This window comes from Podarcis vaucheri (assembly GCF_965113315.1).
Source record: "Podarcis vaucheri genome assembly, chromosome: 8".
NCBI classification, from domain to species: domain Eukaryota; kingdom Metazoa; phylum Chordata; class Lepidosauria; order Squamata; family Lacertidae; genus Podarcis; species Podarcis vaucheri.
The window spans coordinates 58,942,855-58,970,027 of NC_138766.1; the positions used below are offsets into that span (position 1 = coordinate 58,942,855).

General features: G+C 44.4%; 2 protein-coding genes and 1 long non-coding RNA gene across 3 annotated transcripts in view; 2 read left to right on the forward strand and 1 right to left on the reverse strand.

The window, feature by feature from the left end:
• Nucleotides 1-569: 569 nt before the first annotated feature.
• BHLHE22 (basic helix-loop-helix family member e22) lies at nt 570-4,508 on the forward strand. The gene has a single exon (XM_082236057.1). The coding sequence runs from the start codon at nt 1,484-1,486 to the stop codon at nt 2,429-2,431; it is 948 nt and encodes a 315-aa protein (XP_082092183.1). The 5' UTR covers nt 570-1,483; the 3' UTR covers nt 2,432-4,508.
• Nucleotides 4,509-6,858: 2,350 nt separating this feature from the next.
• Nucleotides 6,859-27,173, forward strand: part of LOC309538503 — a 98,351-nt gene continuing 78,036 nt past the window's right edge. The window contains exon 1 of the long non-coding RNA XR_014222247.1: nt 6,859-7,646. This is a non-coding gene — a long non-coding RNA (uncharacterized lncRNA). The remainder of the gene's footprint in view (nt 7,647-27,173) is intronic.
• Nucleotides 12,397-27,173, reverse strand: part of CYP7B1 (cytochrome P450 family 7 subfamily B member 1) — a 107,578-nt gene continuing 92,801 nt past the window's right edge. The window contains exons 5-6 of the mRNA XM_082233887.1: nt 20,567-20,745; nt 12,397-14,868 (exon numbers count right to left, since the gene is read on the reverse strand). Of these exons, the coding sequence (XP_082090013.1) occupies nt 14,581-14,868; nt 20,567-20,745 (467 nt within the window). The 3' untranslated portion in view covers nt 12,397-14,580. The remainder of the gene's footprint in view (nt 14,869-20,566; nt 20,746-27,173) is intronic.

Genomic DNA, 27,173 nt, shown 5'->3' on the forward strand with positions numbered 1-27,173 from the left:
GTCCTTTTCACACCCAAGTCCTTGGTTTGGAGGTTGGGTGTGGAGGGAGGTGAATCCTCCTCCCATAAACACCTCCACTTCAGTTGATTGCAGCCTAAAGGTGGGTTTTACGCTTATCCACTGCAAAGGAGCGTTGTACCGCGGGAAGGTGGGATGAGGGTGGATGAAGAAATGGCGGTAGATAGGAAACATCACTTTGCCAAAACTGCGAGTAAGACTAGGGAGCGTGCGCTCAAAAGTGAACAGCCGTTGCGAGAAATGGGTTGAGCCCAAGGTGAAGTTCGAGGGCCAATAAACAAGCAAGCGGCTCCTTCCCGCCTCCCCACCCCCCCCCTCCGCCTTCGCCACGAGCTGGACGTAAACAGCGCTGGCGTGGAGAGCGTCATTCTGGCGTGGGCGCAAAGTTCGCAGAAGTCCGCGGGCAGCCCTGGCAGGAAAAGTGTGCAGCCCGCCCGCCCGCCCACCGACCCCCTTTCTCCCCCCCCCCCACCTCGGCCTCGCCGCTCTATAATTTGCTGAAGGAGGCCAAGAGCATTATTCGCCCTAAGTAGGGCTTTTAAGAGTGCTCATTGAGGAGTGAAAGTCGCCACACATGTCAAGCTTTAAAGGCAGTTGTTGGCTTCCTAATAGGACACAACGCCTTGCAAACATATGCGTGAAGCTGTGCCTACAGATGGCAGCGAGAAGAATGGAGCAGGCGCCTTTTATAAAGCGCGAGCTGCTGCCTGTCGTCTTCTCCTCCAGACCTGTGTGTGAAATGAAAACTCCTCCGACTCAGGCAGGGCCAAGCCTAGCGCCTGGGCTCGTTTGTTACCGTTTTAATCCTATTAATTAAAACGTTAACCTGATTGGGTAGAAAGCTCTGTCCCAACAGGCGAGGCTTCTTCATAATAACCTTCTCGGTGAGATAATGAGGTAAAAGACTCCCCCGTCTGTGGTGGCGGCGGCGGCGGCGGCAGTGGTGACGGGCGGGTGGCGGCAGAAGCAGCAGCAGCAGCAGCGAGCGAGCGAAAGCTGCTCCTTTCCCCCCCCCTTCCCTCCCCTGCCTTTCTCCCCTCCCTTGATGGGTCCCGGAAATCTCTTGAAGGTGAATCCAAGCAAGATAAACGGTGCGAGAGGCTCGCTGGCAGCTCACAATGCCTGAGCCCTTCACAGGGTGAGAGGAGAGAGGCGCGGAGAGCGAGCGAGACCGAGAGCGAGCGACGCGCGCTGAGGGGAGAGGAAGAACGCGCGCCAAAGAGGCCGGCCGAGCAGCCTCGCCTCAGAAACACGCGAACGGCGGGAAGAAGAAGAAGAAGAAGAAGAAGAGGGAGCAGGCGGCGGAAGAGCCGCTTTCCGAGGGAAAGGGAAGCCACCTCAGAGCCCGCCGCAGCCCGACCCCCGGCCCGGCGCCTCGGCGGAGAGGAGAGGGGGAGGGGGCCTGGGAGGGCGACAGCGGCACGAGGACTTGGAGGAGGGGAGCCCGGCGGCGGCGGCGGGGACCATGGAGCGGGCTCTCAACCTGCCCACGGATGAGGACATATTCCACAAGAGTTACAGCGCGTCGGCCAAGAGGATGGAGTCCGCCTTTCGCTCGCCGCCGGGGCTGGAGCTGGTCGCCCACCAGGCGCCGCCGCCGCCGCGCGAGTCCCGCCAGGCGCCGCCGTCTCCCCTCGGCTGCTACGAGCCGGGCGACTCCGAGGTGCTGCTGAGGGAAGGCGCGGGGCCCGGCGCGCTGGTGGCCGGCGACCCTCTGGGCGGCTCGGTGTGCGTCAAGTACGGGCCGGGCCCGACGACCAGCCGCAGCTCGGTGGCCGAGAGCAGCGGCGGCGAGCAGAGCCCCGACGACGACAGCGACGGGCGCTGCGAGCTGCTGCTGCGGGGCCCCGGCGGAGGCAGCGGCGCCGGCGTGGTGGTGGGCGCGGGGGGCGCCCTGCTGAAGGCGCCCGAGGGCGGCGCCTGCTCCAACAGCCACCACGGCCCGGGCGGCGGCGGCGGCGGCAAGAAGTCCAAGGAGCAGAAGGCGCTGCGCCTCAACATCAACGCCCGCGAGCGGCGGCGCATGCACGACCTGAACGACGCGCTCGACGAGCTGCGGGCCGTCATCCCGTACGCGCACAGCCCCTCGGTGAGGAAGCTCTCCAAGATCGCCACGCTGCTGCTGGCCAAGAACTACATCCTCATGCAGGCGCAGGCCCTCGACGAGATGCGCCGCCTCGTCGCCTATCTCAACCAGGGCCAGGCCATCTCGGCCGCTTCGCTGCCCAGCTCGGCGGCGGCGGCGGCGGCTGCGGCGGCCGCCTTGCACCCGGCGCTCGGGGCCTACGAGCAGGCGGCGGCGGGCTACCCTTTCAGCGCCGGCCTGCCGCCCGCCACCTCGTGCCCGGAGAAATGTGCCCTTTTCAACAGCGTCTCGTCCAGTCTCTGCAAACAGTGCACGGAGAAGCCTTAAAAAGAGACACGTCGCGGACTCCACAGCCCGATCCCTCTCCGTCCTTCCTTCCCTCTGGGCAGGACTTTCGCTGCAGCAGCCGCCTTGATAGGGGGAGGAGGATCTGGGGGCAAAAGGGGGACTTGAGTGCAACCGAGACCTCAGCGAAATTTAGACACACGCACGCAAAATCGCAATTTTTGAGGGGTGTATGTTTTTGGGTGAGTGTGCGCAAAGAGATATAGCAGATCGGGAGGGGGAAAAACAAATCCTCTGCCCTCCACATGGTTTCTTAAAAACTTCCGAGTGCTGGGAACTTTTTCGATAAGCAGCCAAGGACGGGGAGGGGGGATTGGTTGGGCTTGGGCAAGGGATAGATGTGGTGGAAGCAAGTTGGATTGTAAACTCAGACAAATCAAGAAGGGCACTTAAAAAGTTTTTTTAAATGTTATTTTATTTTATTGCTTCTGAGCCAGGAAACAAGCAAACTTGAAATGTAGACTAATTGAGATTAGACGCGCGCAAAATTGCTCTGAAAATACTTGTATTTTTTATTTTCTCTGAACTTTTGAACCTGTGAAAATGCACAAAGTTTGGTCGGGGAGTGAGCTTAAAATGATGCAACAAAACTCCTGTTCGTGTGGCTGAAGTATTGGAGGTTTATTTTTTTAAAAGATGTGCACCTTGTTTCTTTTCACTTTGCAATCCTGTGTACAAGAGGACACGATATTTATTTCAATGGCCCTTTCACGCCAACAGTATCCATCCTGTGTTGAGGTCATGGGTCTTCTGTGAATTTTCTTTTCAATGCTTCTTAAAATTCCCATTAACTTAAAACTTTGTGCCAAGTGTTTTAAAACGTTGATTTGCCAAGGACATGTGAACCAGAAATCTTGATGTATCGGAGCTGCTGAGGCTTATGAAAAGGTCATTCTGGGTTTTAAGTTGCATCATCCCTGTATTTATAAATTGAGCTTTAATAAATTGCTTCAGTCCAAAAATGAGAGGAAAGGTGTATTCTTAATTGCTTAATGAACTGGACTGTTGGTGACTAGAAATTCTTTGCAGCATGAAGGGATTTGTTTCTAGTTATTTACTGTGATAACAAGGCATCAGACAATAGTTCCTGTCAGGAATTTGCAAAACATGTTTTTTTTTCAGATGGTAGTGTTTGGTTTCTCAAAAGGAGTGAATAAGGCGAATTTTTGACTATTGATTATGAAAGTTATTTAAGCTGAAGGTGGTCATCTGCCTTAGCCGTTGTTTTACATGCGTTTCACCCAGAATGATGATATAAGGCCCAGGAGTAAATGAATTTCTGTTTCCCTCAAAGGTGGAATTGAAAATGAGTTTGTATATGGGTGGCTTCCTTAACCAGCCCATAACCCTTTCAAGTTGCGGTATTGGGAGTGAAGGTGCTTAACAGAACAACTCAGTTAAGTGGAAGTCGGTTTTGCCCCAGTTTGCATCCTAACTCTAACCACACTTACCTGGAGGAGAATCCCAATAGTTCAGTAGATTTAAGTGTGCTCAGCATTGCAGGGTGAAACAGGTTCAAATCTGTTCTAGCCAGACGGGGTTGCAGTAGACGGGGGCAAACAGCCTCTGCAGAGGCTGTACAATCTTGCTTTAAACACACTATCTTGAAAATCAATCCCATCCGAAGTCAAATAAACTTATTCCTAAGGAAAATATGTAGTTTGGAGTCTGGGCCTTGATATCAGCATTTAAACTTCTGCATTGTGGGTAGGATGAGCATCAATAGGACTTGAGACGTCTTATCTCTTAACTTTGACAAAACTGGATTGTGAATCATGGGGCCAATCAAGCGTAGATCCCGAAAATCTTTATTTTCCCCTCCCCACGCTTTCTTCCCACCTCGACGGGGCTTGGTATTTTCCACTACTTGCTGATAATCCAAATTCAGTCTGTCAGCTCTGGATGGCAAAACGAGAGCCGTGTTGGATCTGTTGGCAGGTCATGGATGTGTAAAGAGTGATATATGTTAAATAGGTCAATCAGATGATGACAGCGATGTATGATGGTTTGTATGTGTATCTATGTCGGAAAGAATCTTTATTAAAATATTTTGAACAAATCCTTACCTCCCTGTGCTTTGTAAGAGGGGCGAAAGAATACACCCCCATTCAGCCCTCTTCCTTTTTGCTTTGTGCAGATCAAAAAAGGGGGAGACCCCTGTTGTATGAAGGCATAAGGCGTCGAGATGACCTTGTTGTTTGCCTATTTTTGGTTCATGTTTAGAAGGGAGGGAAGGCTTCTTGTCAGGACGCATCCAGGAGCAGGGGATAAAGGCCGTCAGTTTCTTGCTTTTAGGAAGATTGAAGGCTGTCCTCATGCTACCTATGGGAAGGAGACTCTGGGGTGGAAAAACTCCACCTCTTTTTGTACGGTCCTCAAATGCCCGTGGATAATACGGATAAGATCTCGAATCAGGTACAGGTATTAAAGGGCACCTCCAAAACGCTCTAGGTGGTGGCTCTGCCCTACCTGTAGCTCGCAGGTGGCTGACTCTCTCTCTCTCTCTCTCTCTCTCTCTCTCTCTCTCTCTCTCTCTCTCTCTCCCCTCAAACGCCCGAACGCCAGCAAGCCTTCCCCTTTCCCATAGAGCAGCTAGAACCTCTCTTCTGTCGGGGAGGCTGCTCTGGCAGTGTGAACGTCCCGCATGTGTTAGTGCCTGCGGGGCACAGATTCCGGATTGCAGCTGCGCTGGGTGCCCGGTGCCACTGCCCGCTCCTAAGTGCAGGTCTCTGTTTGTGGCGGCCTTCCGATGTCTCCCCGCGAATGCCCTCAGATGGCGCGACAGGCGAAGGCGAGCGGGGGGTAGGTGGGCAGCGGATAAATATTTTCTGCCCCACTTGGCCTCGAGAGAGAGAGAGATTAATCAGAACCTGTAACTTTTCAGGATTCATAACTGTCCAGCGCGGTTAAGGCAGGCCAGACAGGGTGGGCAGGCAGCTTCCTCGCCCCCAGGCGCCAGGAGGAACCGTCTCTCAGTATTTACTAGACAAAGCCTGGGTGCGTCTAATTATGATTATTAAAACAATTTCCATGACGATGTCTAATATTATGTTAATTTGAAAACAACTGTGTATGAAAACTGTCGACTATAATACCTAAATTCATTTAATGAAACACATCGTTAAGGCAATTAGACCTCCTGGATGTGATTAAGGAACATAATTACGACACTGTTCTGCGCCATAATTGGGTGTCTTTAATCAAGGGGTAAAGTGATCAGCAACACAGCCATTAGTTTGTATTGTTCTGTCTCTGCTGTCCATCATCCTGATTAGGAATTAAGCACAGCCAGAAGCCAGACTATCCCTCCTTCTCCTCCTCCTCCACCACCACCATCACCACCATCAGTGCCCCACGCACACTTCTTTCTAGATGTGCGAATGTGAGCGTCGCCAGGCTCCTTGGATGAGAGCACCGCGCAGGCTTTCCCCTTCGCAGAAGAAGGGTGCCCTCCAAAGGCGCAGACAGCCTTTTCCTTCCCTTCTTGCCAGGGACAGGAAGGAGGACAATATTAGGGGAAGGATGGGGGTTTGATAAACGTGCAACCTTATCAAGCAAAAATGACTATGGGGTGTTTTAATTCAGCGGCGCGTAAATGTGTCCAGTGACACTGCTTGACGCGCGGCTGAAGTCTTCATCAGCGCACTTTCAAGAAAGTGAGTACCACTTTGGGATTTGCTCCCAAAGAAAGTCGGATTAGGAGTGGGGTATCTCTTATACCCCAAATAAGGAAGCAACCATCCCTTTCCCATTCCCCCTGAATCCCATTACGAAGGGAATTTGGACAGCATTAGATCACCAGCTTTTACTTCGAAGCCTGCAACTAAGCGTTTACACAGCTTGGCACTAACTGCCTGAGTTGCTGCGCTTCTCGATTCAAACAAGGGAAGTGTAGCCCAACGAGTCCAGGACTTTGGGCTTTGACTTTCACGCGGTGCAGATCGCACCTGGGGCGGAAGCAGGATGGGCGAAATTCCCCCTGGCTTTGGCTTTTTCTAAGAGCAGCAAGACAGCCAAAGTCTGGGATGTTGGTGGGAACAGTTCGGCGCGTTGCTTCTTGGAATAAACGATCGTTTCTTCCCTTCTTCGCTGGGAAAGTGCTCCAACCACTTGTTTGGGCTCTCCTTGGCGATGGTGGAGCCCTCTGGCTTTTGACATTTCGGCGACGGAGTTTGTCAGCTGAGATAAGGAAGAGCCCCCTCTCTGACAAATGCCACCGACTTCAAGTAACTCGGCTTAGGCGTCGCCGAATTCCAGCAAGTTTCGATGAAGGGTGGAATGGGCCGAGAATTCCCCGTTCCCGTCGCGCCTTTTGCTGCGCGCCAACTTTTAGCCCTTACTCCGGTTGATCCACCTAGAGAGCGAAAGTATTCTCTAGGATTCGGATCTCTTCCCCAGGGCCACCCCTCCCACAATAACCCTCGTGTAATTATTTGCGTTTTACTTCCCTTGTGTGCGAGAGAGACAGAGAGCGAGAGAAAGAGGAACCCGAGACTGTTGCAGAGACTCTGGTGCGTTTTAACACTTCGCTCCTATTACTCTGTATAATCAGCAGCGTCGCTGGGAATTGACAGGGAACCAAAGGCTCCTCGATGCACTCACTGAACCGGGAGCGAGCATTGAGAATTGCGTGGCGCATCTGATCTCTCTCCTCCCTCTCTCTCCACGCGCCTCTCTCTGCGTGTGGCTCCTGCTGCCCCCTCCCATTTCTTGCTTGATGGATCACTTAATCAGAAATGAATATTCCCCTCGAAGAGCTTTTGTTTCATTTCAAGCCACCCCTCCAAACCAGGACCGTTTAGTCCGTCCAAGCGTCCCCGCGCTGCTGCTTCTTCTTCCTTTTTCACCTTGGTTGCCAAGGCAAGCTTCCCCTCCCTCCCTCCTCCTCTCTCTCTCTCCCTCCCTCCTTAGCCCCAGTTCTAATCCTGCGATTGTCCCAGCATGAGTGACATTGACTTTCCTAATGTAATGACTTATGAAAGATATAATCATGTGTTAAATTGAATCCTCCGTTTAACTGTTAATGGTGTGCTCTGGGCACATTTACGTATTAGATGCTATGGTAACTAATTACCACTAGAAAAAGGGATAATACACTTTGCAGACTTTGACAAATAATTATGAGTGTTCACATCCCTGCTAGCAGTCAGTTGCGGCGGATCTGCTGGAATGAGTAGGTGAATAAATGAACGGATGGGTAAGTGAACTAGTGCGCGTGGAAGGGATGAGATAATGAATAGCGGTCGAGCTTTCTTATTAAGAAATCCTTTAATGAAAATGTGATTTAGGATATGGGGAGGGGGGCGCGTTTGGGAGAAGAGAAAGAGACCCGCGGAATGCTGCCTCTAAACATAATTAAAAGTGCAATATAAACAGCAGAACATAAATATAGATGCTTTAATTTAAAAAATAAAGAAAGCCAGCAAAAGGCAGTAAGGTGAATTATCCAAGCGCCAGGCCACCTCGCAGCAATTAGCGGCAACCCTGCCCCTGCCTCTGGGAAAAGGAAGGAGACTAGTGAGATGGATGGTTTCTGGGCATAATATGAGGGCGATCCGAATCCTCGTGCTTTTGTAAGGTTCGACTGCTATTGTAAATTGTGCCGATTCTGCACCTTTGGTCTTGAAAGGCCTTTTTGGAGCCAGAAAGCTTAGCAACGCCCAGACAAGAAGAAACTTTACAGGCACCTTTCGCTTTCTGTTTTGACTTCTTATGGGCAGCAGGAGGATGTTAGGAGGTGGCGAAGCAGTTTTCCTTAACTCCTCCGCTTCCGATCTCCTGCTTTCCACGAAGGCGTGTTGGGCACGGTGCGTGTGGATCCGGATCCGTCGAAGAAGCGCCGCGCCAGCAAGCGGAGCCCATTGCGGCTCCCCAGGAAGCGATTAGTGGCCGCTTCCTCCCCCGCTGGCGGCGCTGCTAATTGCCCTGGGATTCGGAGATTCCCCTCGGGCTCCTCCTTCTCCTCCAATGAGGCGGCCGGAAAGCGCCTCCTTCCCGCCCCTTGGAAGGCTCGCCGAGCCACCCTTTCGCTCCTGTCGCCTTGGCGCGCGGCTCGTCCTTTATTATCCTCTTGGGCGGGATAGCTGAGCGGTGCGTTTTCCCTTTTCTTTCCCGCGCCGCCTACCAGACTTGCCAGCCTAGCAAAGGCTAGGCCAAAAGGGCAGCTCTTTTCGTTACTCTTCCGAACTTTCCCCCTCTAGGCTTCGCGTTCAGCTCACAGCTCCCACTTTGCAAAGCGCAGGGGATAACATTTTCGCTCTTGCAACGATGGGTCTATTTCCTTCTCTCTCGGGCCCCGTCCTCTAATAAATAACTCTTGCGCTAGCCGGCTTAAAACGTAATACACCGACTCCCCCCCCCCCCCGCGACGACCCCCAAGTTCCTTGCACCGGATTAAGCACAGCTGATTCCAATGGAATTCATGTCTAAACCTAAAGGAAAGGAAACCCCAACACTGAAGGAGCCACACTAACTTCCCAGGCCAGGCCAGCTACGCCCTCCTTTACTTCGGTGGGTTGGAAATGGTCACTGTATATTTTACTTTACTTTCTTGTCCTTACTTCTTGCATTGTTTTGCAAACTCCATTGACGCTCCCTGCCAAAAGCCAAAGTCTTAGAATCGTGACGTTACTGAAATCAGGACGACTAGTAACCAGGTTCAGGCTAAGGACCGCAACTGAACTTGGTTAGGGTGGTAGTAAAGGAAGAGGTGGCGAAGTGTAAGCCACCTGGCAGGGGTTAACCTCTCCATAACAATTTACCAGAGATCAGCTCAATTGCAATGGGCTATTAGGAGAAAGCGTCTCCTAATGGGCTTAGCTTTCCTTAGAAACGCCCTGCCTTGGAAGGAGTTAAATCCCCCCCTCCCCGCAATAGCCCTACGGTTGCCCTTGTCGGCTCACCACGATTCAGAGCTGTGCAGTAAAATAGCAAGTAAATTTATGATGTGTTCCAAGCACTTTTATTGCTGCATTTTAAAATTCATATATACACACACACATATAAGAACTAAGATGTGTGAATAATTTGAAATGGTAGATGGCAGGGGGAAATGGTTTAGCTGAAAGGGAAGCATGTCTCGTGTAATTGTTTAAAATGTTTAAAAACACATTTCTTAAAAGGTCACAAAAATTAAGCAAGTTGGAGGCTGCAATTCTGTGCTCACTCGCTGGAGAGCCAGACACATTGAGCTCCATAGGATTTACTTCTGAGGAAAAGGACATAGAATTGGGCTGTAGATTTGCTAGTCACCTGTCAACCAAATATTAAGAAAGGATCAAGCACGTAAGAGCTATTTTGTTATTGGGGTTATGACAATAGGGTCCTTTTGGTGGGGAAGGGGAAATATTTCCTACTATTGTCTTTTTAACTCACCCACTTCTCATCCATGTCAGTTTTTATGTTTTAGGAATTCAGGGATAACATTCTGGAAGATCAAGTCTGTTAAAATTATTCCATGCTACTAAATAAAAGCGGTATGTTTTGGAAAGACTGACAATGTATCCTAATATTGCAGTATACAACAATACGCAAAAGTGTTGGAGAAAACTAGAACCACATTGAGCTTACATAACTGGAAAAGATGCTATACCTTGAGATGCAAGTGCTGTTTTGCTGCATAGAAATTTCTTGGAGTAAATTATCTTTTAACTATTAGTTCCTAGAATTGAGAGTAAATTTATCAGAATGTTGCATTGCAAGTTATGACATTTCCTCTATAAAAAGGAGACAGGGAAGCACTGTTTAAACTCTCATAAAGGTTATTAAGACACTTTCGCTTCACATTTTAAGCAAATCACACATGTCGGTTCCGTATATAAGTCACTTTTAGGAATTAACTGGGGCAAATTGATGGTGTTGAGTGGGTATTAGGGTAGTTCATAAGGCAAGAAATAACAAAAGTATTGACTTCCTGTCTACTTGAGATTAAAACAGCAATTATTTGGTGAAGTGATAAGAGCAAGTGCTGAAAATATATCACCCATAGTGGTATAATATACTTACTAATCTGTATCTGACAGCATGGGCTTTCTCACCCCTGTTCCAGTAAGGAGGCTAAGCATCTACACCCATTTTAAAATAGATTGACATTCTAAATTAGAACTGTGGTTTCAAAATACATTTCTTTCATGTACTTGCACCACAAGTTAGAAATGAAGTTTAATTTTTAGGAACTACAAAATATGCAGGCATGATCTGCTATCATAGAGACCAGATTAATGTTTGAACATACAGAGACTTCACAATGAGAGATATGATCCATAGTAAAATATTGATAGAATTCTTTTAATATGATTGCCTAATTATGACCACATTGCCTCCTCCATATTTTTACCCAGTCATTCCTGGAATAGAATAAATGGTAAACTAGAAATTATAAAGCCTTTAAAAAGTGAAAAAATGATTTACCTGCTTGTATGACACATTTGACGGATGCTTATGTAAAGCCATCATTTTGAGGGAAATATGCTATAACTAGGAAACTTCCAACTCTTAAATAAAAATGCACCCAGTGTAAATATTTTATTTGTAGCATTGTAACCTATTTAGACCTTTAGTTTCAGTGAATGAAAGTAAAGCTATCTTGCACATAACGTATAATTTACTATACTTTGTATACATAATGTCAAGGCAAATATTAGCTATGGATATCATACAGGGAAATTACTATTATGTTTATTTCTGCCTTGGCTGTATGATTAGGATCTTGGCTGTATGATTAGGACCAAAATACATTGACTGTGTGAATAGGACCAAAATGTGCAGTTTATTTCATGCTATAGTATAAAATTACAGTGGTAGCTTAATGACTTGCTTAGTACTAAATGATTTTCAAAATGTAAATCCATTTATTAAATGTTGCAAAGTTATGCATGCTGTTTGGCCACCAAATAATTTTTCTATCAACTCACCAGGCATGCACAAATGGTGTATTTTTAAATGGCTAAGTGAGATCTAGTCCTGCGTGCCTTGATCAGTAAAGGGTATATTTTATTACGGAGGTCACAAGATTACAGGCATGGGAGAGATTATGGAATGGCTCATCAATAGCTGGATTCTCACCATTTATTGTATGAGGCTACTTGGATTGAAGTAATCAGTCTATTAAAGTCAATGGGATTAAGCAGGCTGGAATCAGAACTATTCCCAACTGAATTAGTTTGTGGATTGTACAGGTATATATGTATACTTATAAGAACTGCAAGTAAATGTTATTTTTTCATTTTACTGACTTATATGGCAGAATGTAACACATGTACCATCAACAGCAAAATGTCCACAGGTAAAGGATGTAGAAAGATTACCTTTATATTGAAGTGATTCCTGGAAGGCAGAAGGCAGAAGCACATACTGAGATTTCTCTAAGTGGAAGATAGCTCAGCCAGCAGCCTTTGAATCTGCTCCTCCACCCAAACGGAGTACTTTTTTCTCATCCAAGGGCATACCAGTTGTTTATTTTTCAAAGTATTTTTCAATCTCCTCCTTACATCATATTCTCAGGGTAATTCACAAACATACTGCAAAATGATGGTCTCCAGCCATTTTTGGACTACAACTCCCATCTTTCCTCGCTAGCAGGAACAGTGGTCGGGGATGGTGGGAATTGTAGTCCAAATACAGCTGGAGACCCAAGTTTGGGAAACCAGGTGCTAGAATATGATCACCATCACCACTGCCTCCAGAAACTGGTTATATTTCCTGCTATCTGCCTATATATTGACACATTAATAGTGGTATGGAGGAATCGATCAGTTAGCTGGCATTTTAAAATAGATAATCAGCATCTCAGATGTGTATGTCAGTTTCAGCCTAGTTTGTCAGAAATGTTCAAGTATACCTTTTTGTCATGATACAAATGAAAAGTAAAATCAAATGGTATTGTTTAGAAATGCCGGTTTGTGGTGGGGTCTGTTAACGGCAGAACAGTTAATAATAATGAGGCAAACTTTTATGAGGTCAGAGATACTTTATTAGTAGAAAAAATAGTAAATCATTGATTGAGTTGGCTTTAAAGATTTGATACAACTTATGTCAGTTTGTAAGAACATCCTGGTAGGCATGTGGCAAACATAAACACATAAAACTCTAGGAAGATGCAGTCAAAGGAAGGCACTATTGAGTCCAATGAAAGCAAAGGCAAAGCATTTATTTGCTACATTCTCCTACTGAAATAAATTACTTAATACGTACTCTGCATTTTGTGCCTCTCAGTTTCATAAGACCAAGCGAATATTCCAAAATAAGTTTGGGCTCTAATCCTATGCTCACATATCTGGGAGTAAGTCCTGTTAAACACAGTGGGTCTCCAGAGTTGATGTGCTTAGAGTTATATTGCCTATGAAAAAAATTAGGACAACTGTTTTGTAAGCATCTGTACATGCTTACTGTTTCAAAAAGTTTTACTTTACCTTACAGCAGACTTCTTGATTTTTGTGAATGCTCGAGGGAATGTTCATAATAATACATTTCTGTCATTTAGCTTCATTGCTCTGTAAGGCTGGCAGATGTTCACCCGGAATGTATTCCTGTATCCTTAAGAGGACACATATGCCAGGGAGTAGGGAACCCCCTTCCCCAAATCTCCTGTCATGAAACTCCTCTCCCATACCACCCCTTCATTCTGACAGGCTCTTGCCATGAACTGGCTGCCATGGGGGGGAAAACAGAAGACCAGTCCTGGAATTTAAGTTACAGAGAAAAGTTGCTGAAAGAATTTCCACAAACTTAGTAATTCATGAGCTGGTAAAGTGGCAGCAGTTATAAAAATACAAGACTCAGCCATAAGCACTTCAGCAAAATCTATTTTGAGATCTGATGAGTCTATTCTGTAGGGTTGGGGCTCTGTCTAGCACTTCCCAGTATGTTCTATGCGCAGAGAGGGTTTGAATGGCAGCTGGGCACCTAGCAGCCAATTGTGCTTTGAGAGATCTCTTCTCTAGTTTTCATTTGCGCATTTACAAATGCTCTACTATTGGTTCCCACAGAGGCACTTCAGCATCAGAGCTGTGATTAATCTGATGTATGCTTTGCCTTTGACAAAGTGCCATAACATCCTATCATATTATATTCCAACTCGTGATATTTAAAATTCAAAATCCTAAAAGCACAGCATGAATCAAAATATGGGTTGTGCTGAAAACAAATACCTGCTTTCATTTTTCACAGTTGCTAACAAAAAGGATGCCAAAGAAGGATTGATCATAATTCTAGTAAGAGACATCTTACAGCCCACACTGACACAAGAGTGTCTGTGCTCAACATAATAGGGTGTAACAGATGTGAGCTATTATCGGATATGTAGTGGTAGAACTTATTTGTCCATAGACTTACAACACCATCAGTGTCTAATATGATCATGAAAGTTATATGAAAAAAGCAAAGCCTATTTCAAAGTGCAAGAGTCTCAAAAGCCACAGATATATATAAACACTGCCCCCAAACATTTAGAGTAAAGCAAAACAAAACCCTCAGTCCCTCCACTATATTAATTTCCAACTAGAAAAGTGCTCAAAATCCCAAATGAGATTCTATGTGAATTTGATTCTTTGATGAATTTGAATGGGCATTAGAAGCAAGTTTTGTTGATGTTGAGTAGTGCTCTTATGGAAAATAGCAAGTGCCAAAATAAGAGAGACTTTGTGGAAGAGGCAAACAAAGGTACTTTGCTAGCCCAAGCAGCTATACCACACAATTCAATAAGTGTGCCTTCTGATCTCCTGCACTGTCATACAGCATGTGCGTTAGGAGCTGTACTACAAAAAAAGTAGCCACACTGAGGGCACTGATGCAGATAGAAAACTTGTAGAAATAGAATATTTCACCCATCCCATCAAAACTTTAACTTAAAATGGCAGCAATATGGGGGGGGGAAGCAAAATGTGGCAGGCCTCATCCACAATTGTTTGTTTTTTAAAAAATTATTTGCTTTCTACATGTTGAAGAAAAATGGAACAAGGCTATCAGGTATTGTTGAATATCCATTGTCATTTAAATGTTGGTCTATAATGATCACAAATCAGAACCCTCATCCACAATTGTAAGGACACCAGAAAGATATGGCAACTGTAGTGCAAAAAGACAGAACAAAACCTGAGTAAGTTATTTGTAATGTTGGAAACTGTATTAGAGTATTAATTTCTTAGTTTGTAACGAAAGGCAATGTCAGTGTCTGGCAAGAGTATACCAAGACCTATTCTACTCTTGTCTTGTCCAACTTGCTTTTCTTCTGTTATTTCCACATCAAAATATGCCAACAATAAAACCAAGAACAGCTTAATTTCATTCATTGCAAAGAACCTGCCAGGACACTTGCTGATTCCAGAGCCAAAAGGCATCAGAAAGTATTTCAGCTTCCTTCCCTGTTTGTAGAAGGTGGTTTTCTTCTTGCCATCCTCTACGTAACGATCAAATTTATACCTCTGAAAAACAGAGAATGTGAGCATTAATATAGTTGTATAAATATAGTGATTACAACGATGTCAAGATTGATCTGAAAAGCAAAAAAGAATAAGCAGTGGATTTCTTTTTTATATGTGCTACTTTTAGAAGGCAAGGTGGTACCTCTGTCTTAAGCACTGTGAAAATGCTCTGGGGAGACAGCTATGAGTTCAACTCTGGAATTACATCCAGAGGCTGCACATTTTGCCATATTACTTTCCCCACATATCTTAGACTCAACTCATGCACTTTTGTTTCCCAGAATGCGGTCAACACAAGTTGACTCTTACTGACTTTGCTCCTTCTGATCCTGAGTTGAGTGCACACAAACAGTTGATGACAAGCTACATCCAGTGGCATAACTAGTTACTCGGGTGCCCAGTGCAGTGCACGTACCCTGCAGCCGGGGACAGGGCGAGCTGCCCATGGGGGTGGGGCCAGCTGCATAGAGCGTCTCTGCCTCTCTGCCGCCTCCCCCTCAGCTGTAGGGTGGCTCATGGAGAGGCGGTGGGCAGATGCATGCCCCACACTGCTGTTTCAGGCAACACAGAGCTTGCATGCGCCCAAGCCACCACGTCACTCCCAGGAGAGACGCATGGCTCGGGCAAGCTGCAGGCCCCGTGGTAAGTGTAGGCCCCTGTGGTGTGGTGCCCAGTGCCAGCCACGTTTCGTTACATTTGTTGACTGAACTAAAAAGTTTCATGAGCCCATTTTTTTAAAAAACCAACTCATTTTGTCACACACCCCCCCCCCAGTGATGACATCCGGCATGGCCCACAACTTCACGCACCCGCCTTCCTCCGCCACTGGCTACATCCTTTCATTTTTCCAACACAACCCCATGCATATCATACCACAATTAAGCTGAATAGGACTTTCAGGAATGTGTGTATAGGACTGCAGCCCTAGTACACTATTTATAGGCTGCATTAGTCCATTCATGACAAACGATGTCGGGCAGAAAGGCTATTGAACTGTGATGATCCTGGTTTTGTCAGATCCTTTCCAGAACTAAAAACTATGATTAGTATTCCAAAACTTATAATACATCCTTATAATAAAAAAGGAGAATTGACTCTACCTAATGTCACTAATTAGAATTCATTTCACATGAAACGATGGAACATAATACCCAAAGAAGTAATGGAAAACAATTACAATAGCTGTGCAACCCTGTAAACACACGTGTCCACAGACAATATTTTTTGTGTGAAAATGGTGTATTGTGAGTCTTGAAGTGTATCTCTGTAAAGTAGCTAGGAAAATCCAAAGTGGGACTAATTTCCCCACAACAATCCAAGTTGGTTAATTTTAAATTAGAAAAGTAGTTACTGCAAAAATAGGAAAAAAAGGTCCAACAATTAAGGATTACGGGTAAAATATCATTGAGCATAAGGAACTCTGAGACTTTTGCCCAAATTAAGTAAAGGTTAGTACCTCTTTAGTGGAGAACTAAGTAACTTTCATGTTAAATAATCAGGAAGCAAAGTGGTAATCACAAATTATCAGAGACAGGACACAGAAGGAAGTTGACTTCTCTAGCTTCTTATGTCAGTGCCAGTTTGTGTGAAAAATGAGCTGCTGTAAATATATATAAAAGTAATAGCCCAGATTGAAGCACCATATTTCCCTCTATTGGAGCCTAAAGCCTACAAATACTAAATGGCTCTAGTCTGATCTCCATTTGTCTTGTTTTCAGGAACCTAATTTAAAGCAATTAAAGAATTAAAGAATAATTCAAATTTGATTGATTATACACAAATTCAACTTAAGCAGAAGTGGCAATGGTGTACCCCATCATAGTGGCTCTTACAGCAGAAGCTTTGAGAGATTTTTTTTTAAAAAATGTAAACAAAGCATATCCTTCAAGAAGTTCTGGAAGATGCAGACTTCCTCTGTCAAGGAAGTGCTTCTTTAGTGAGGAAAGTCGAATTCCCATTGCAATAAGCGCAATATTTGTTTATTTATTATCAATTTTCAATTGTACTCACAGCTAGCTTTTGTAGGTTTATCCAGAAGTTGACTCTGGAAAGGTAGAATTGCATTTAAATCAAGTTTACCTACGGTATGTATGTGACATTTTGCACTACTATCTGAAGGCCGAGAACCAAAAGGTTCACATGGGCTTTGTACAATTGCAGGTAAGAATCAAGAATAAAACTTTTAGATGTTCCAGTGGAAAGGCTTTGGAAGGTCCAGCAGATCTTGGTGTCAGAGGACAAGAAAGTGGTATACATCCACCTTAATCCTTATACTATGGTTGCCAGATTTTTTCAATGAATTGGGGGGACACTTTTTTTCTTTTTAAGCTGAGTAGCAACAGGGAGTCAATAGTGGGGATGGTGAGGCAAAAGACCCTGGGCCCAAGCACACATGCATATTGTATAAAGGTGCAAAGCCCTTCTTTCACACCCTGTGAAACATAAATGCGCAGTTTTTAAAAAACTGGGCAACGCCGTGCCACGTGCCCGTGACTCCCAAGTCTCCCCTGATCTCCTGCCCCCTTCCCCCTTTGTTTTGACAGATTGGGAGAGGCTTGGGAGTCGCGGCCGGCCAACTGTTGCCCAGGAGGGGCGCAAGGTTTCTCTGCCGGGCAAGGTGCTAAGCCCTTCTTTTGCACCTTGTGAAACATAAATGCCCAGAGTTTTTAAAAAACTGGGCAGCGGTGCACCACCCATGGCTCCCAAGCCTCCCCCGTTCAGTCAAAACAAAGAGGGAAGGGGGCAGGAGATCTATACCGTTGGACGTCCCCAGTTCCCCTTTGGCAGTGGCGGCTGCAGCGACAGTCAGCAGCCCGGAGACAGCCTGGTAGCGCAGTTGGCTCTGGCTGGCTTCAGGAGCTGCTCGCTGCTCTCTGCCGTGGCGCCCACCATTTTTCCTCACTGGAAGTCTCCATATGATGCTTTGCGACACATCATATGGGGACTTCCAGTGAGAGAAAATGGTGGGCGCAACGGCAGCGAGCAGCTCCTGAAGCTAGCCAGAGCCAACTGCGCTACTAGGCTGGCTCCGGGCCGCTGAGGCTGCTGCTGCCATGTTTCCCGGGGACAGATTTACAAATCTGGAAACATTCTGGGGACGGAATTTGTCCAGGGACAGATTTGCAAATCTGGCAACTGTCCCCGGAAACCTGGGACATCTGGTAACCCTACCTTATACCTGCTGTGCAGGGCTGGATTTAGGTTTGATGAGGCCCTAAGCTACTGAAGGTAATGGGGCCCATTATATCTCCAGCTGTCCTTTGTCAACAACAAATTGTCACTTTTTTGTGCTGAATATATGCTACATTGTAATTTATGGACCTAATAAGCATTTAATGCCATTTGCACATAACAAAATATGTATTTTATCAAAGCAGGCGGGGCCCATTACTTACATCATAGGAGCCTACACAACACAAACCACTGTTGCTGTATGTAGGTTTTATTTTATTATTTTTTTATCTTATATTTTGGAAATTTACATCCAGTTTTTTCCCCTTTAATTTTTTGGGAGGTCCCCAAGAGAGTGGGGCCCTAAGCTATAGCTTGTTTAGCTTATACGTAAATCTGGCACTGCTGATGTGTGAATAAAGCTGACTGTTTTGTTCTAAGGTCTGTTGCTTGGACAAAAATGGATCATTTAGTGTGGCAGAATGTACTCTGAAAGTCTGCCTATTGACACCAAGCAGGTGCCTTCACTGTACAGTCGTACCTCGGTTTTCAAACAGCTTAGTTCTCAAATGTTTTGGCTCCCAAACGCTGCAAACCCGGAAATGAGTGTTCTGGTTTGCAAACTATTTTTGTAAGCTGAACATCCGATGGGGCTTCCACGGCTTCCGATTGGCTGCAGGAGCTTCCTGCAGCCAATCAGAAGCCACGCTTTGGTTTCCAAATGTTGTGGAAGTTGAACGGACTTCCGGAACGGATTCTGTTTGACTTCCAAGGTACAGCTGTACTCTTTTTGGCACCTGCTGAAAACATTTTTGTTTAGACAAGCCTCCCCAGACATGTAGAAGGTGGATGCACGTTATGACAGTATCTGCTTTTATTTTATTGCTGATTTTAGCATTTGAATGTCTCAGAGTGTTCTTTTTCCCCTGATAATTTTATTGTTTTATTTTATTTGTATACCAGTTCAAGGTGGTTTTTGTTTTTACAGTTAAGCTGTGTCTTAATTTTATGAAATAAATAAATAAGTGTTAAGTAATGCTATGCTCATATGCCATAACTAGTGTGATTGCAGACTCAGTCAAAAAGCCACACAGAGGCAGTACAGTGGTGCCTCGCAAGACGATATTAATCCGTTCCGCGAGTCTCTTCGTCTTGTGGTTTTTTCGTCTTGCGGTTTAGCGGCTTAGCGGCTATTAGCAGCTTAGCGGCTATTAACGGCTTAGTGGCTTTAAGAAAAAGGAAACAAACTCGCAAGAATTCGCAAGACGTTTCGTCTTGCGAAGCAAGCCTATAGGGAAATTCGTCTTGCGGAATGACTCAAAAAACGGAAAACTCTTTCTTCTTGCACGTTTTTCGTCTTGCGAGGCATTCATCTTGCGAGGTACTACTGTAGTACAAATGTAAGAAGGGCTTTTTTCTGCCTTCTGAGTTTAAGCAGAAACAATGGCTGAAAATAATAATAATTTAGTTACCATATTCAAACACATTAAAAACATTTTGAAACAACTTACAATGCTTGTTTTCAGATCAAAGACCTGTGATATTCTGTGTGATGCCACAAGTAAAATTTCCCCAGATAATCCAAGTGATTTTACAAGTCTATACAGTGGCAGGCAGTCTTTCAAGTAACCTGGTGCCAAGTTGTTTAGGGTTTTACATGTTAGTATAGTGTATATAATCAGTTATTTTATGTATCATAAAGGAAAAAAGCTCTTCAGAGTCATACATGACATACGTAAATCCACAGTAGTCATTTCATGACTTTGTTTAATAAATACATAAATCTTTGTTTGCCTGTGGCCATCTTCCTCCAACTAGCAAGAATTTCTCAGTCAAAATCTAGGAAACATGACTATGCAATTTGCATGCAGGTGATGAACTTCTGGAGCTGTATTAAGGCTGAGCTAGGGTGGATTAATTTCCAGCCTTTGATATTCATTAACTTTTGCTTCAGATGGGGAAAAAATACAAGGAGACGACACAATTACCCTCAAAGCTTCACTGCCGAGCAACAGCTTTACAATCTTGAGTTCACAACGCCATACTAATTGACTACTAAAGGGCCAATCCCTATAAAGAGAGGTGAAAAAGCATAAGGCTCAAGAAGACACCGCTATTATAGGGGCTTTAGAGAGTCAATGATGCTTTGGGGGCACTTAGCTAAATGGCCCACATTATTTGCTCTTTAAGCCACCTTCTATTATCCAGCCTTCTTTGGGCATCCAATGATCCACTTCCAAACAAAGCCTAGATTTAGCCTCAAGTTTATGGTAGTCAAGGCACAATTGTCAGTCTCTCAAAGGGGTAGCAGTCACCCTCATCACCATATTTCTCTCTTCAGGCCAAGAATCCTTTGACCTGAAGGCACCTTGAAAAGATCGGAAAGTAGGAAGATTTGTTCCACAAGAAGGAACAACCCCCCCCCCCGCTTTCTTTTTCTTCTTTTTTTAAAGCTCTCTATATTACAAAATGCCTGGCTGCTGAAATGTGCCTGAAGTGGTATGTCTAATAGCAGCTGAATGTTTACCTTGGGATCTTCGTAGACCTCGGGGTCCATGTGCAGAACTGGAGGATAAATTGCTACCAAATCTCCTTTTCTCAAGCTGACTTCCTGGTTCCCTTCAAGCTTGAGAATAAAATCTTCGCTGGCGATGCGGATGTTTGTGGAAGATGAGCAAAATCGGAAACTCTCGTTGATAGCACTTTCTGAATATAAATAAAGGGGGATTTGGGGGTGGGGGAGAGAGAAAGAACCCCAAAGCATTAGAGATATAGAAGGAGATTGGAAGTTATAAGCTGCTACAGCTGCCAAAATTCGACAGGTCTACTAGAGCAGGCTGGCAAAGAAAGCAGTGTGTGTGTGTGTGTGTGTGTGTGTGTGTGTGTTAAAAAGAGGTAATAAACTTTCCCAGAGGGCTAGAGAAGAAGCTAAGCACTTCTGAACTTTTAAATATAATCTTTCCCGATAGAGTCAATGAATTTAGTTAGGCTCTAGGCAGTGCAGTGGGTTTTGGGTGGAAAAACCATTATTTGGACATCATGTTGAAAACGCCACAATCAAAAGAGATGAATGCTTTTATGCATTTCCATACATTTCAGGGATTGGGAACAAATACCAGGCATAGCTTCAATGGCTCTATTCTGCCTGGTTGTTTTTTTAAAAAAACACAACCATGCAAGACTGCAGCCATGCATTACAAAACCATCTACTTGAATAACCCTACAGTCATATGCGAGGCAAGAATATTGGGAATTAAGGAACCCTTCATAATATCTACTGCTGGCTGAGCAAATTCAAATTAGGTGTGGAGCTTTGACAAGTTAATGGGGGGAAGCCCATATACAGCGCAACGTTTTGACACAAATCCCAAACCTTTTTCCAGAAGCCCACCTTAACTTGGAAGGCTCTAGAAGGCAAATGTCCTTGCTTTCCCAGTGGCCTTCACCTCTTGCTCCTAGCACGACAGATTTTATGGCTAATTTCCGGCAATTTATCCTGGCAGTTTGAGGAGGAATTCCTTTGGGAATAATGTGCATAATTTGCATAAATCATTCTGATAGCATGCATACCAGCATGTAGCTGCTGTCTGGGCCTGCATCTCTGACTTTATAATCAAAACTGACTATCTTTCCACCAGCGAGGGCTGGGCGCCGTAATAGGCGGCATGACTCCTTCAAGTCATCAGTGTGAAAATTAGTAAATTAGTATTTACAAAAAAAAAAAAAAAAAACCCTATGAAAAGCCCCAAAGCAGAGCTTCCCTCTCACCAAAGAGTCAATAGATGGTTGCTTTCATTTTTTATTTGGAATATATGAGAAACCTAAGTGGTATGTGAAGCCCTGTGACCCACTCCCTCACTTAGCTTACTAGAGATGGTAGACCCCAACAGCTAGTTTACTAGAGAGAGTAGCATCCCCAGCATGGAAACATCTGAAAAAGATAATAACAAACGTTCTTTCACTAAAAATTAAATCTGTTGCAGGGCGCATAGCAAATAAAGTGGCCTTGGATGCTTTCTCGCAGGAGTTTTTTCCTTAAGCGTGCATTTGTCTAAAGAAATGAGGCTGCGGTCAGCTCTGTGTGGCCAGCGCCGTGATTCAATGTGACGTACTGTGAGGCTGTGCATATTCTTTTGGACTGCCTTCGTTACTATAATCAGGGAGAGTCAAATCGGCTTGTTGGTGACGAAGCCAGAAAAGAACTCTGGTTCCAGAACACGGCCTCTACTGCAGATAGCCACAAGGCACCTGACACGATAGATTTCAACTGGCAGCACTCTGGCAACAAAAAACTTTACGCAGTACAAAGGAAAAAAAGGTCCAGACTCCACTCCTCGGCTGCCTCCCGCCGAGGAAATGCGAAGCCAAATAACACCCTTTTAAGTCGGCAGTGTGGAAATGGTAGCTGACATACGTAACGCCATTGTGCGCTGATGGATCCAAACCGGTGGGAGGGGAATGAAGAAAGCAGAGCGGTGACAACAACAGCCGTAGCAGCAGCGAACGAGCAAAACACAGCGAAAGTGCCGCCGCTAAAATAGGTTTATGCTGAGTAGCACCAGCAACACAGCCATGTCAGATTGGCCGACATGCTCCCAGGAAGTATGGCAAGTCGTGTTGCCCATTGCGGTATCGCAAATGACAATTGGGCAAGCACATCCGATGCGGGAGCTAATCACAATAATGGAGCTCAGAGTGTGGCTTAGTGGTCAGATCATAAATGACAAATCTGTTTTACCTTCCAGGACCAGCTATGTGGGGGAAGGCAAGCTTGGCTCTAGCTCTGAGCGATCATGCCGATAATCCTTAGATGACAAAAGTAATGAGTCACATTATGATCAACAAAGGAGGATGGAGCTTGTGTGGCTCTGCGGCAGCCTACCATTAAAATAAACAAACAAAAAGGACGTTTGTTTCGATGTTTCACCCCCCCCCCCAAATAAAACCCCTTCCCCGATAGCCTCTGCACGGATGCCCAAAATCCACATCGAGAAGAATGACAACTGGATAATAAAACTGCAGCCTGTACTTGCTGTTGTCATACTTCAGTAGCCACAAGCCAGTGCTCCTGTCAGACCAGCTGGGTAGCTGGGGAGGTCTTCCATTCTGCACCATGAGGTACAGTAAATTATCCAGCACGGTAGAGCAACATCTGTTTCTGTGCTAGTGCCGAACAAACAAGGCAATTTAAAGCATACCAAGGGATAACCAAGCAGCAAATGAACATGACCCTCGTTTTTCCCCCTTCCTACACGCGCGCGCGCACACACACACACACACTCGAGATGCTGAAACTTTCAATGCTCACAAAAAGGGGTTTTCAGGAAATTCGACATTTTCTATGCATCGAGAGACCACAGGCACCTCACAGTATTTTTGGAATTTTCCCACTTGTCTCTCCCCCCAAACTCCGCTCACTCTTATATACTCTTTCAATTTCACCCTGGATCTTTTTTTAAAAGTTGAAGCCGTTTCAATATACTTATAAATATTCAGTCTTTAAACCTAATTTGCTATACTTAGTTCACATGCCTTCAAGCATTTGTCTTCCAATTTCCACTGAATAAATGCGTACTAATGAGAAATAGAGCAAGCTGCTGAGGCAAAGCTGGGCGACTTGCGCCTGGCCTGCCACCAGCTTGTGATAGGCAGGCAAATTGAGTTAAAATGAAAAGTCTTGTCAGCTGAAATACAACACGGTAGCCAAACAGCAAGCTGTCAATCATCCAGCCAAAACAAGGGACTGCAGGTAATAAAAGGTCATTGTGAATCATTAGTGCATTTGGCTTTTGTAAGCAAGTTAATTTTAATTAAACATGATCTAGATCTGTAACTGTTTAATAATAACAATAATAATAAACCTTACAGTACATAATGGATAGTTAATTTTATACTAAGCATTCTGCAGGTAAATAGGAGGACCCTATACGTATCAGGAGTGGCATGGAAGAAAAAAAGTTGTCGGGGTATGCAGATATTCTAGATAGGTATTTTGTTCATCCAGGGTGATATGACTACATAATGTCTAGAGAAAGAAGTGATTCTGTAGCTGAGAACTGGAAAACCCTAAGTACATTATAGTATACAGATGTATCCCTATAACATGTCCGTTCAGGACGTGTTTGCACCCTGACATACCGGCTGGTTTTTGTTCTTCTACATCTTGATGAAAATAAAGTCATTATTGAAGTAGTGCTCTTTTTTTGATGGAAATGCCTGGAACGCAATAATGCTCCAGGGAAAGAATAATTCACAATAGGAATGTATGCAGCAATTAAAATTTATGCAAATAAAACATGACCCAAGCTAAATGCGCAGTGATGAGGCATAACTGTTTAATCTGTTTTGCTTCCTTAAATCTTGGTGGTAGTTGTAAAAAAAATAAATAGACCATTTCTGTGTATCAGTTTCTAAATTAAAGCTCTGCAGCAAGCCATAGTGGCCAATAATACATGTCACTGGGAATGCAAAAGTCATTTTCGGATTTCTTTGCAAAAGAGCATGTAGCACCAAAAAAGTTGACTGGAGAGTTATGGAGATCCCTGAGGGAAGAAATGTAAGCTAGCAAATGGGATCTGGTGAAGTAATATTTTCCTGACACTTTTAATTCTGTGATAAAGCTGGCTACAGCGATTCCTAAGAAAGAAGGTTACCAGCACCTGGAAGATTTCTCCTGATCTGCTTCAAGAATATATATTATTTGTACCAAGAAGTAATTCTGTAGTGGCTCTCAAGCAATTTATAAACACTTGGGAGTAAATAATCAACAGAAAACTGCTCCCCCCTTTTTTTACTAGCTTTCAGCATCACCCATGTGGTGATTTGGTAGTTGACACACAGTACTCCTCACAGCTCAGTGGTGAGCATGGATTCACCATCTTTTTAGTCATAGACTGTTATGTCTAGAGGGACAGAATGGAGATGAAGGAATCACAGCATGGAAAACAAAAAACAAAGGGCAAAAATGCTGTTTGGATTTTTTATATATACATGTATGTAAGGAGGATTGTTCTGATAGAGGAAAAGCTTTGACTGAAGAGTTGTACGGTGTTTCTAACTGTTTTTATAAATGGTTACTTGTACACCACTTAAGAGATTGTCATAATTAAGTGGTAGATGAATTGTGAAAAACAACGACAAATGATCATCTGTACTGTTTTATGGTTTATTTATAAAAAATATTTGGATACCGCTGTGTCCTTAAAAAAAAATATCAAAGTGGTTTACAGCAATTAAAACATAAAACTATAAAATTCAAACCATAAAAAAGTTTGAAACAGACTTGTTTTATATGGGATTCTATATGGAATTGCTTTAAACTGCTTTTAATGGTTTTTCCACTTTTCTTGTTTTATGGTTGTAGCTGTTTTATCATTGTTGTGACCTGCCCTGGGAACGTCTGGTAAAGGGGAAGTGAAAAATATAATCAATAAATAAATTATTAAGAATTTGTGCATTGAGGGTCTTGCAAAATGACTACACTGATTTAGGCAGCAATACCTGAGGGCTCTACAAGTTCTTCTGCAAACAAAGCAAACCTGACTCTATTTGTATGGTCAGGAACCTTGCTCCTGACAGTAGCTATACTATGGAGCACAGAGGACTATCACTCATTAAGCTAGAGAAGCAAGATTGGTGTTATACAATTGCACTCATCTTAAGGCACATACCCTTACACAGCTATTTGCATGCCCCAACAGTTATGCTTTATTTGATGCCAAAGGTCTTTGAATATAGAGAGGGTATATTACAAGTCCTGATGAGTAAAAGTATTAGATCACTTGCCCCATGAAGAATGTATCACCGTCCAGTCTCATTGCTTCCTCTCACATTTTTCACTCGTCTCCTCTTACAAATACAGTGGTACCTCGGGTTAAGAACATAATTCGTTCTGGAGGTCCGTTCTTAACCTGAAACTGTTCTTAACCTGAAGCACCACTTTAGCTAATGGGGCTTACCGCTGATTTCTGTTCTCATCCTGAAGCAAAGTTCTTAACCCGAGGTAATATTTCTGGGTTAGCGGAGTCTGTAAAAGAGTTTGGATTTGGATTTGATATCCCGCTTTATCACTACCCAAAGGAGTCTCAAAGCGGCTAACATTCTCCTTTCCCTTCCTCCCCCACAACAAACACTCTGTGAGGTGAGTGGGGCTGAGAGACTTCAGAGAACCTGAAGCGTATGTAACTGAAGCATCTGTAACCCGAAGTACCACTGTATAGGCTGATTACACTCTGGATTTAACCTTCATTAGCAGATTTCTTATAATCCTATGCACTTGCTCGAAATAATTTTATGTAAGCCCCCATATAAAGTATATTTTATCTTTAGCTAATCAAATACTTCAGTAATAGCTGGGATAGCATTCCCCATCTTTACCAGATGTAAAGAAGAAGCGTTTCTTTATTTATTTCAGGGCCAATACACTGTGGGAAAATCATTCCTTGAGGGCATGTTATGAACAGCACTTCTCATCAAGTGCATAAAATATTATATTAGAGCCATTAAATCAAATCTTATTTGCATTGTAATAGAAAGCACAAACTATTTATTTATTAGAGTTAGCCTGTTTAGTATATATATTTAACAGGCTTACTCAAATAAATAAATAAACTGATTAACTCCTAAAAATAGAGAGAATGAGCTAATTCTTCAGTACATAAATAATAGCATAGAATGAGTGAGAGTGATGTAAACTTGTTGCTAAGGTGTCTCAGTCCAGAGGCGGCACTGAGTTGTGGAGTCAGCAAAGCACCCATGATCCATGGCTACAACACCAAGCATATTTACAAGTACCTAGGCATAACTGTCTTGAGCATCAGAGTTGCTGAGCTGTACTGAGATGACCAGGAAGGTTGTTTCTAGAGATATACCTGAGTACTTGAATTGAGGCTACATTCCAACGCTACTTACCTGCAATTGGTTCTTTGAATCAATTCAAATACTTGGAATGGGACTGCACTACTTCAGAATGCAAGAGGTCAGCGGCAGAGGAAGCTGAGCTGCCCATAGGGGCAGGATGAGGGCAGGGCGCACCGTGGGGCCTCCGGAGTCTGCCTGCCTCCTCCCACTCAGCCGACCTACAGCTGGGGGGGGGGGAGCAGTGGGCAGACCGTTTGGGCAGTGTGGAGCCTGCG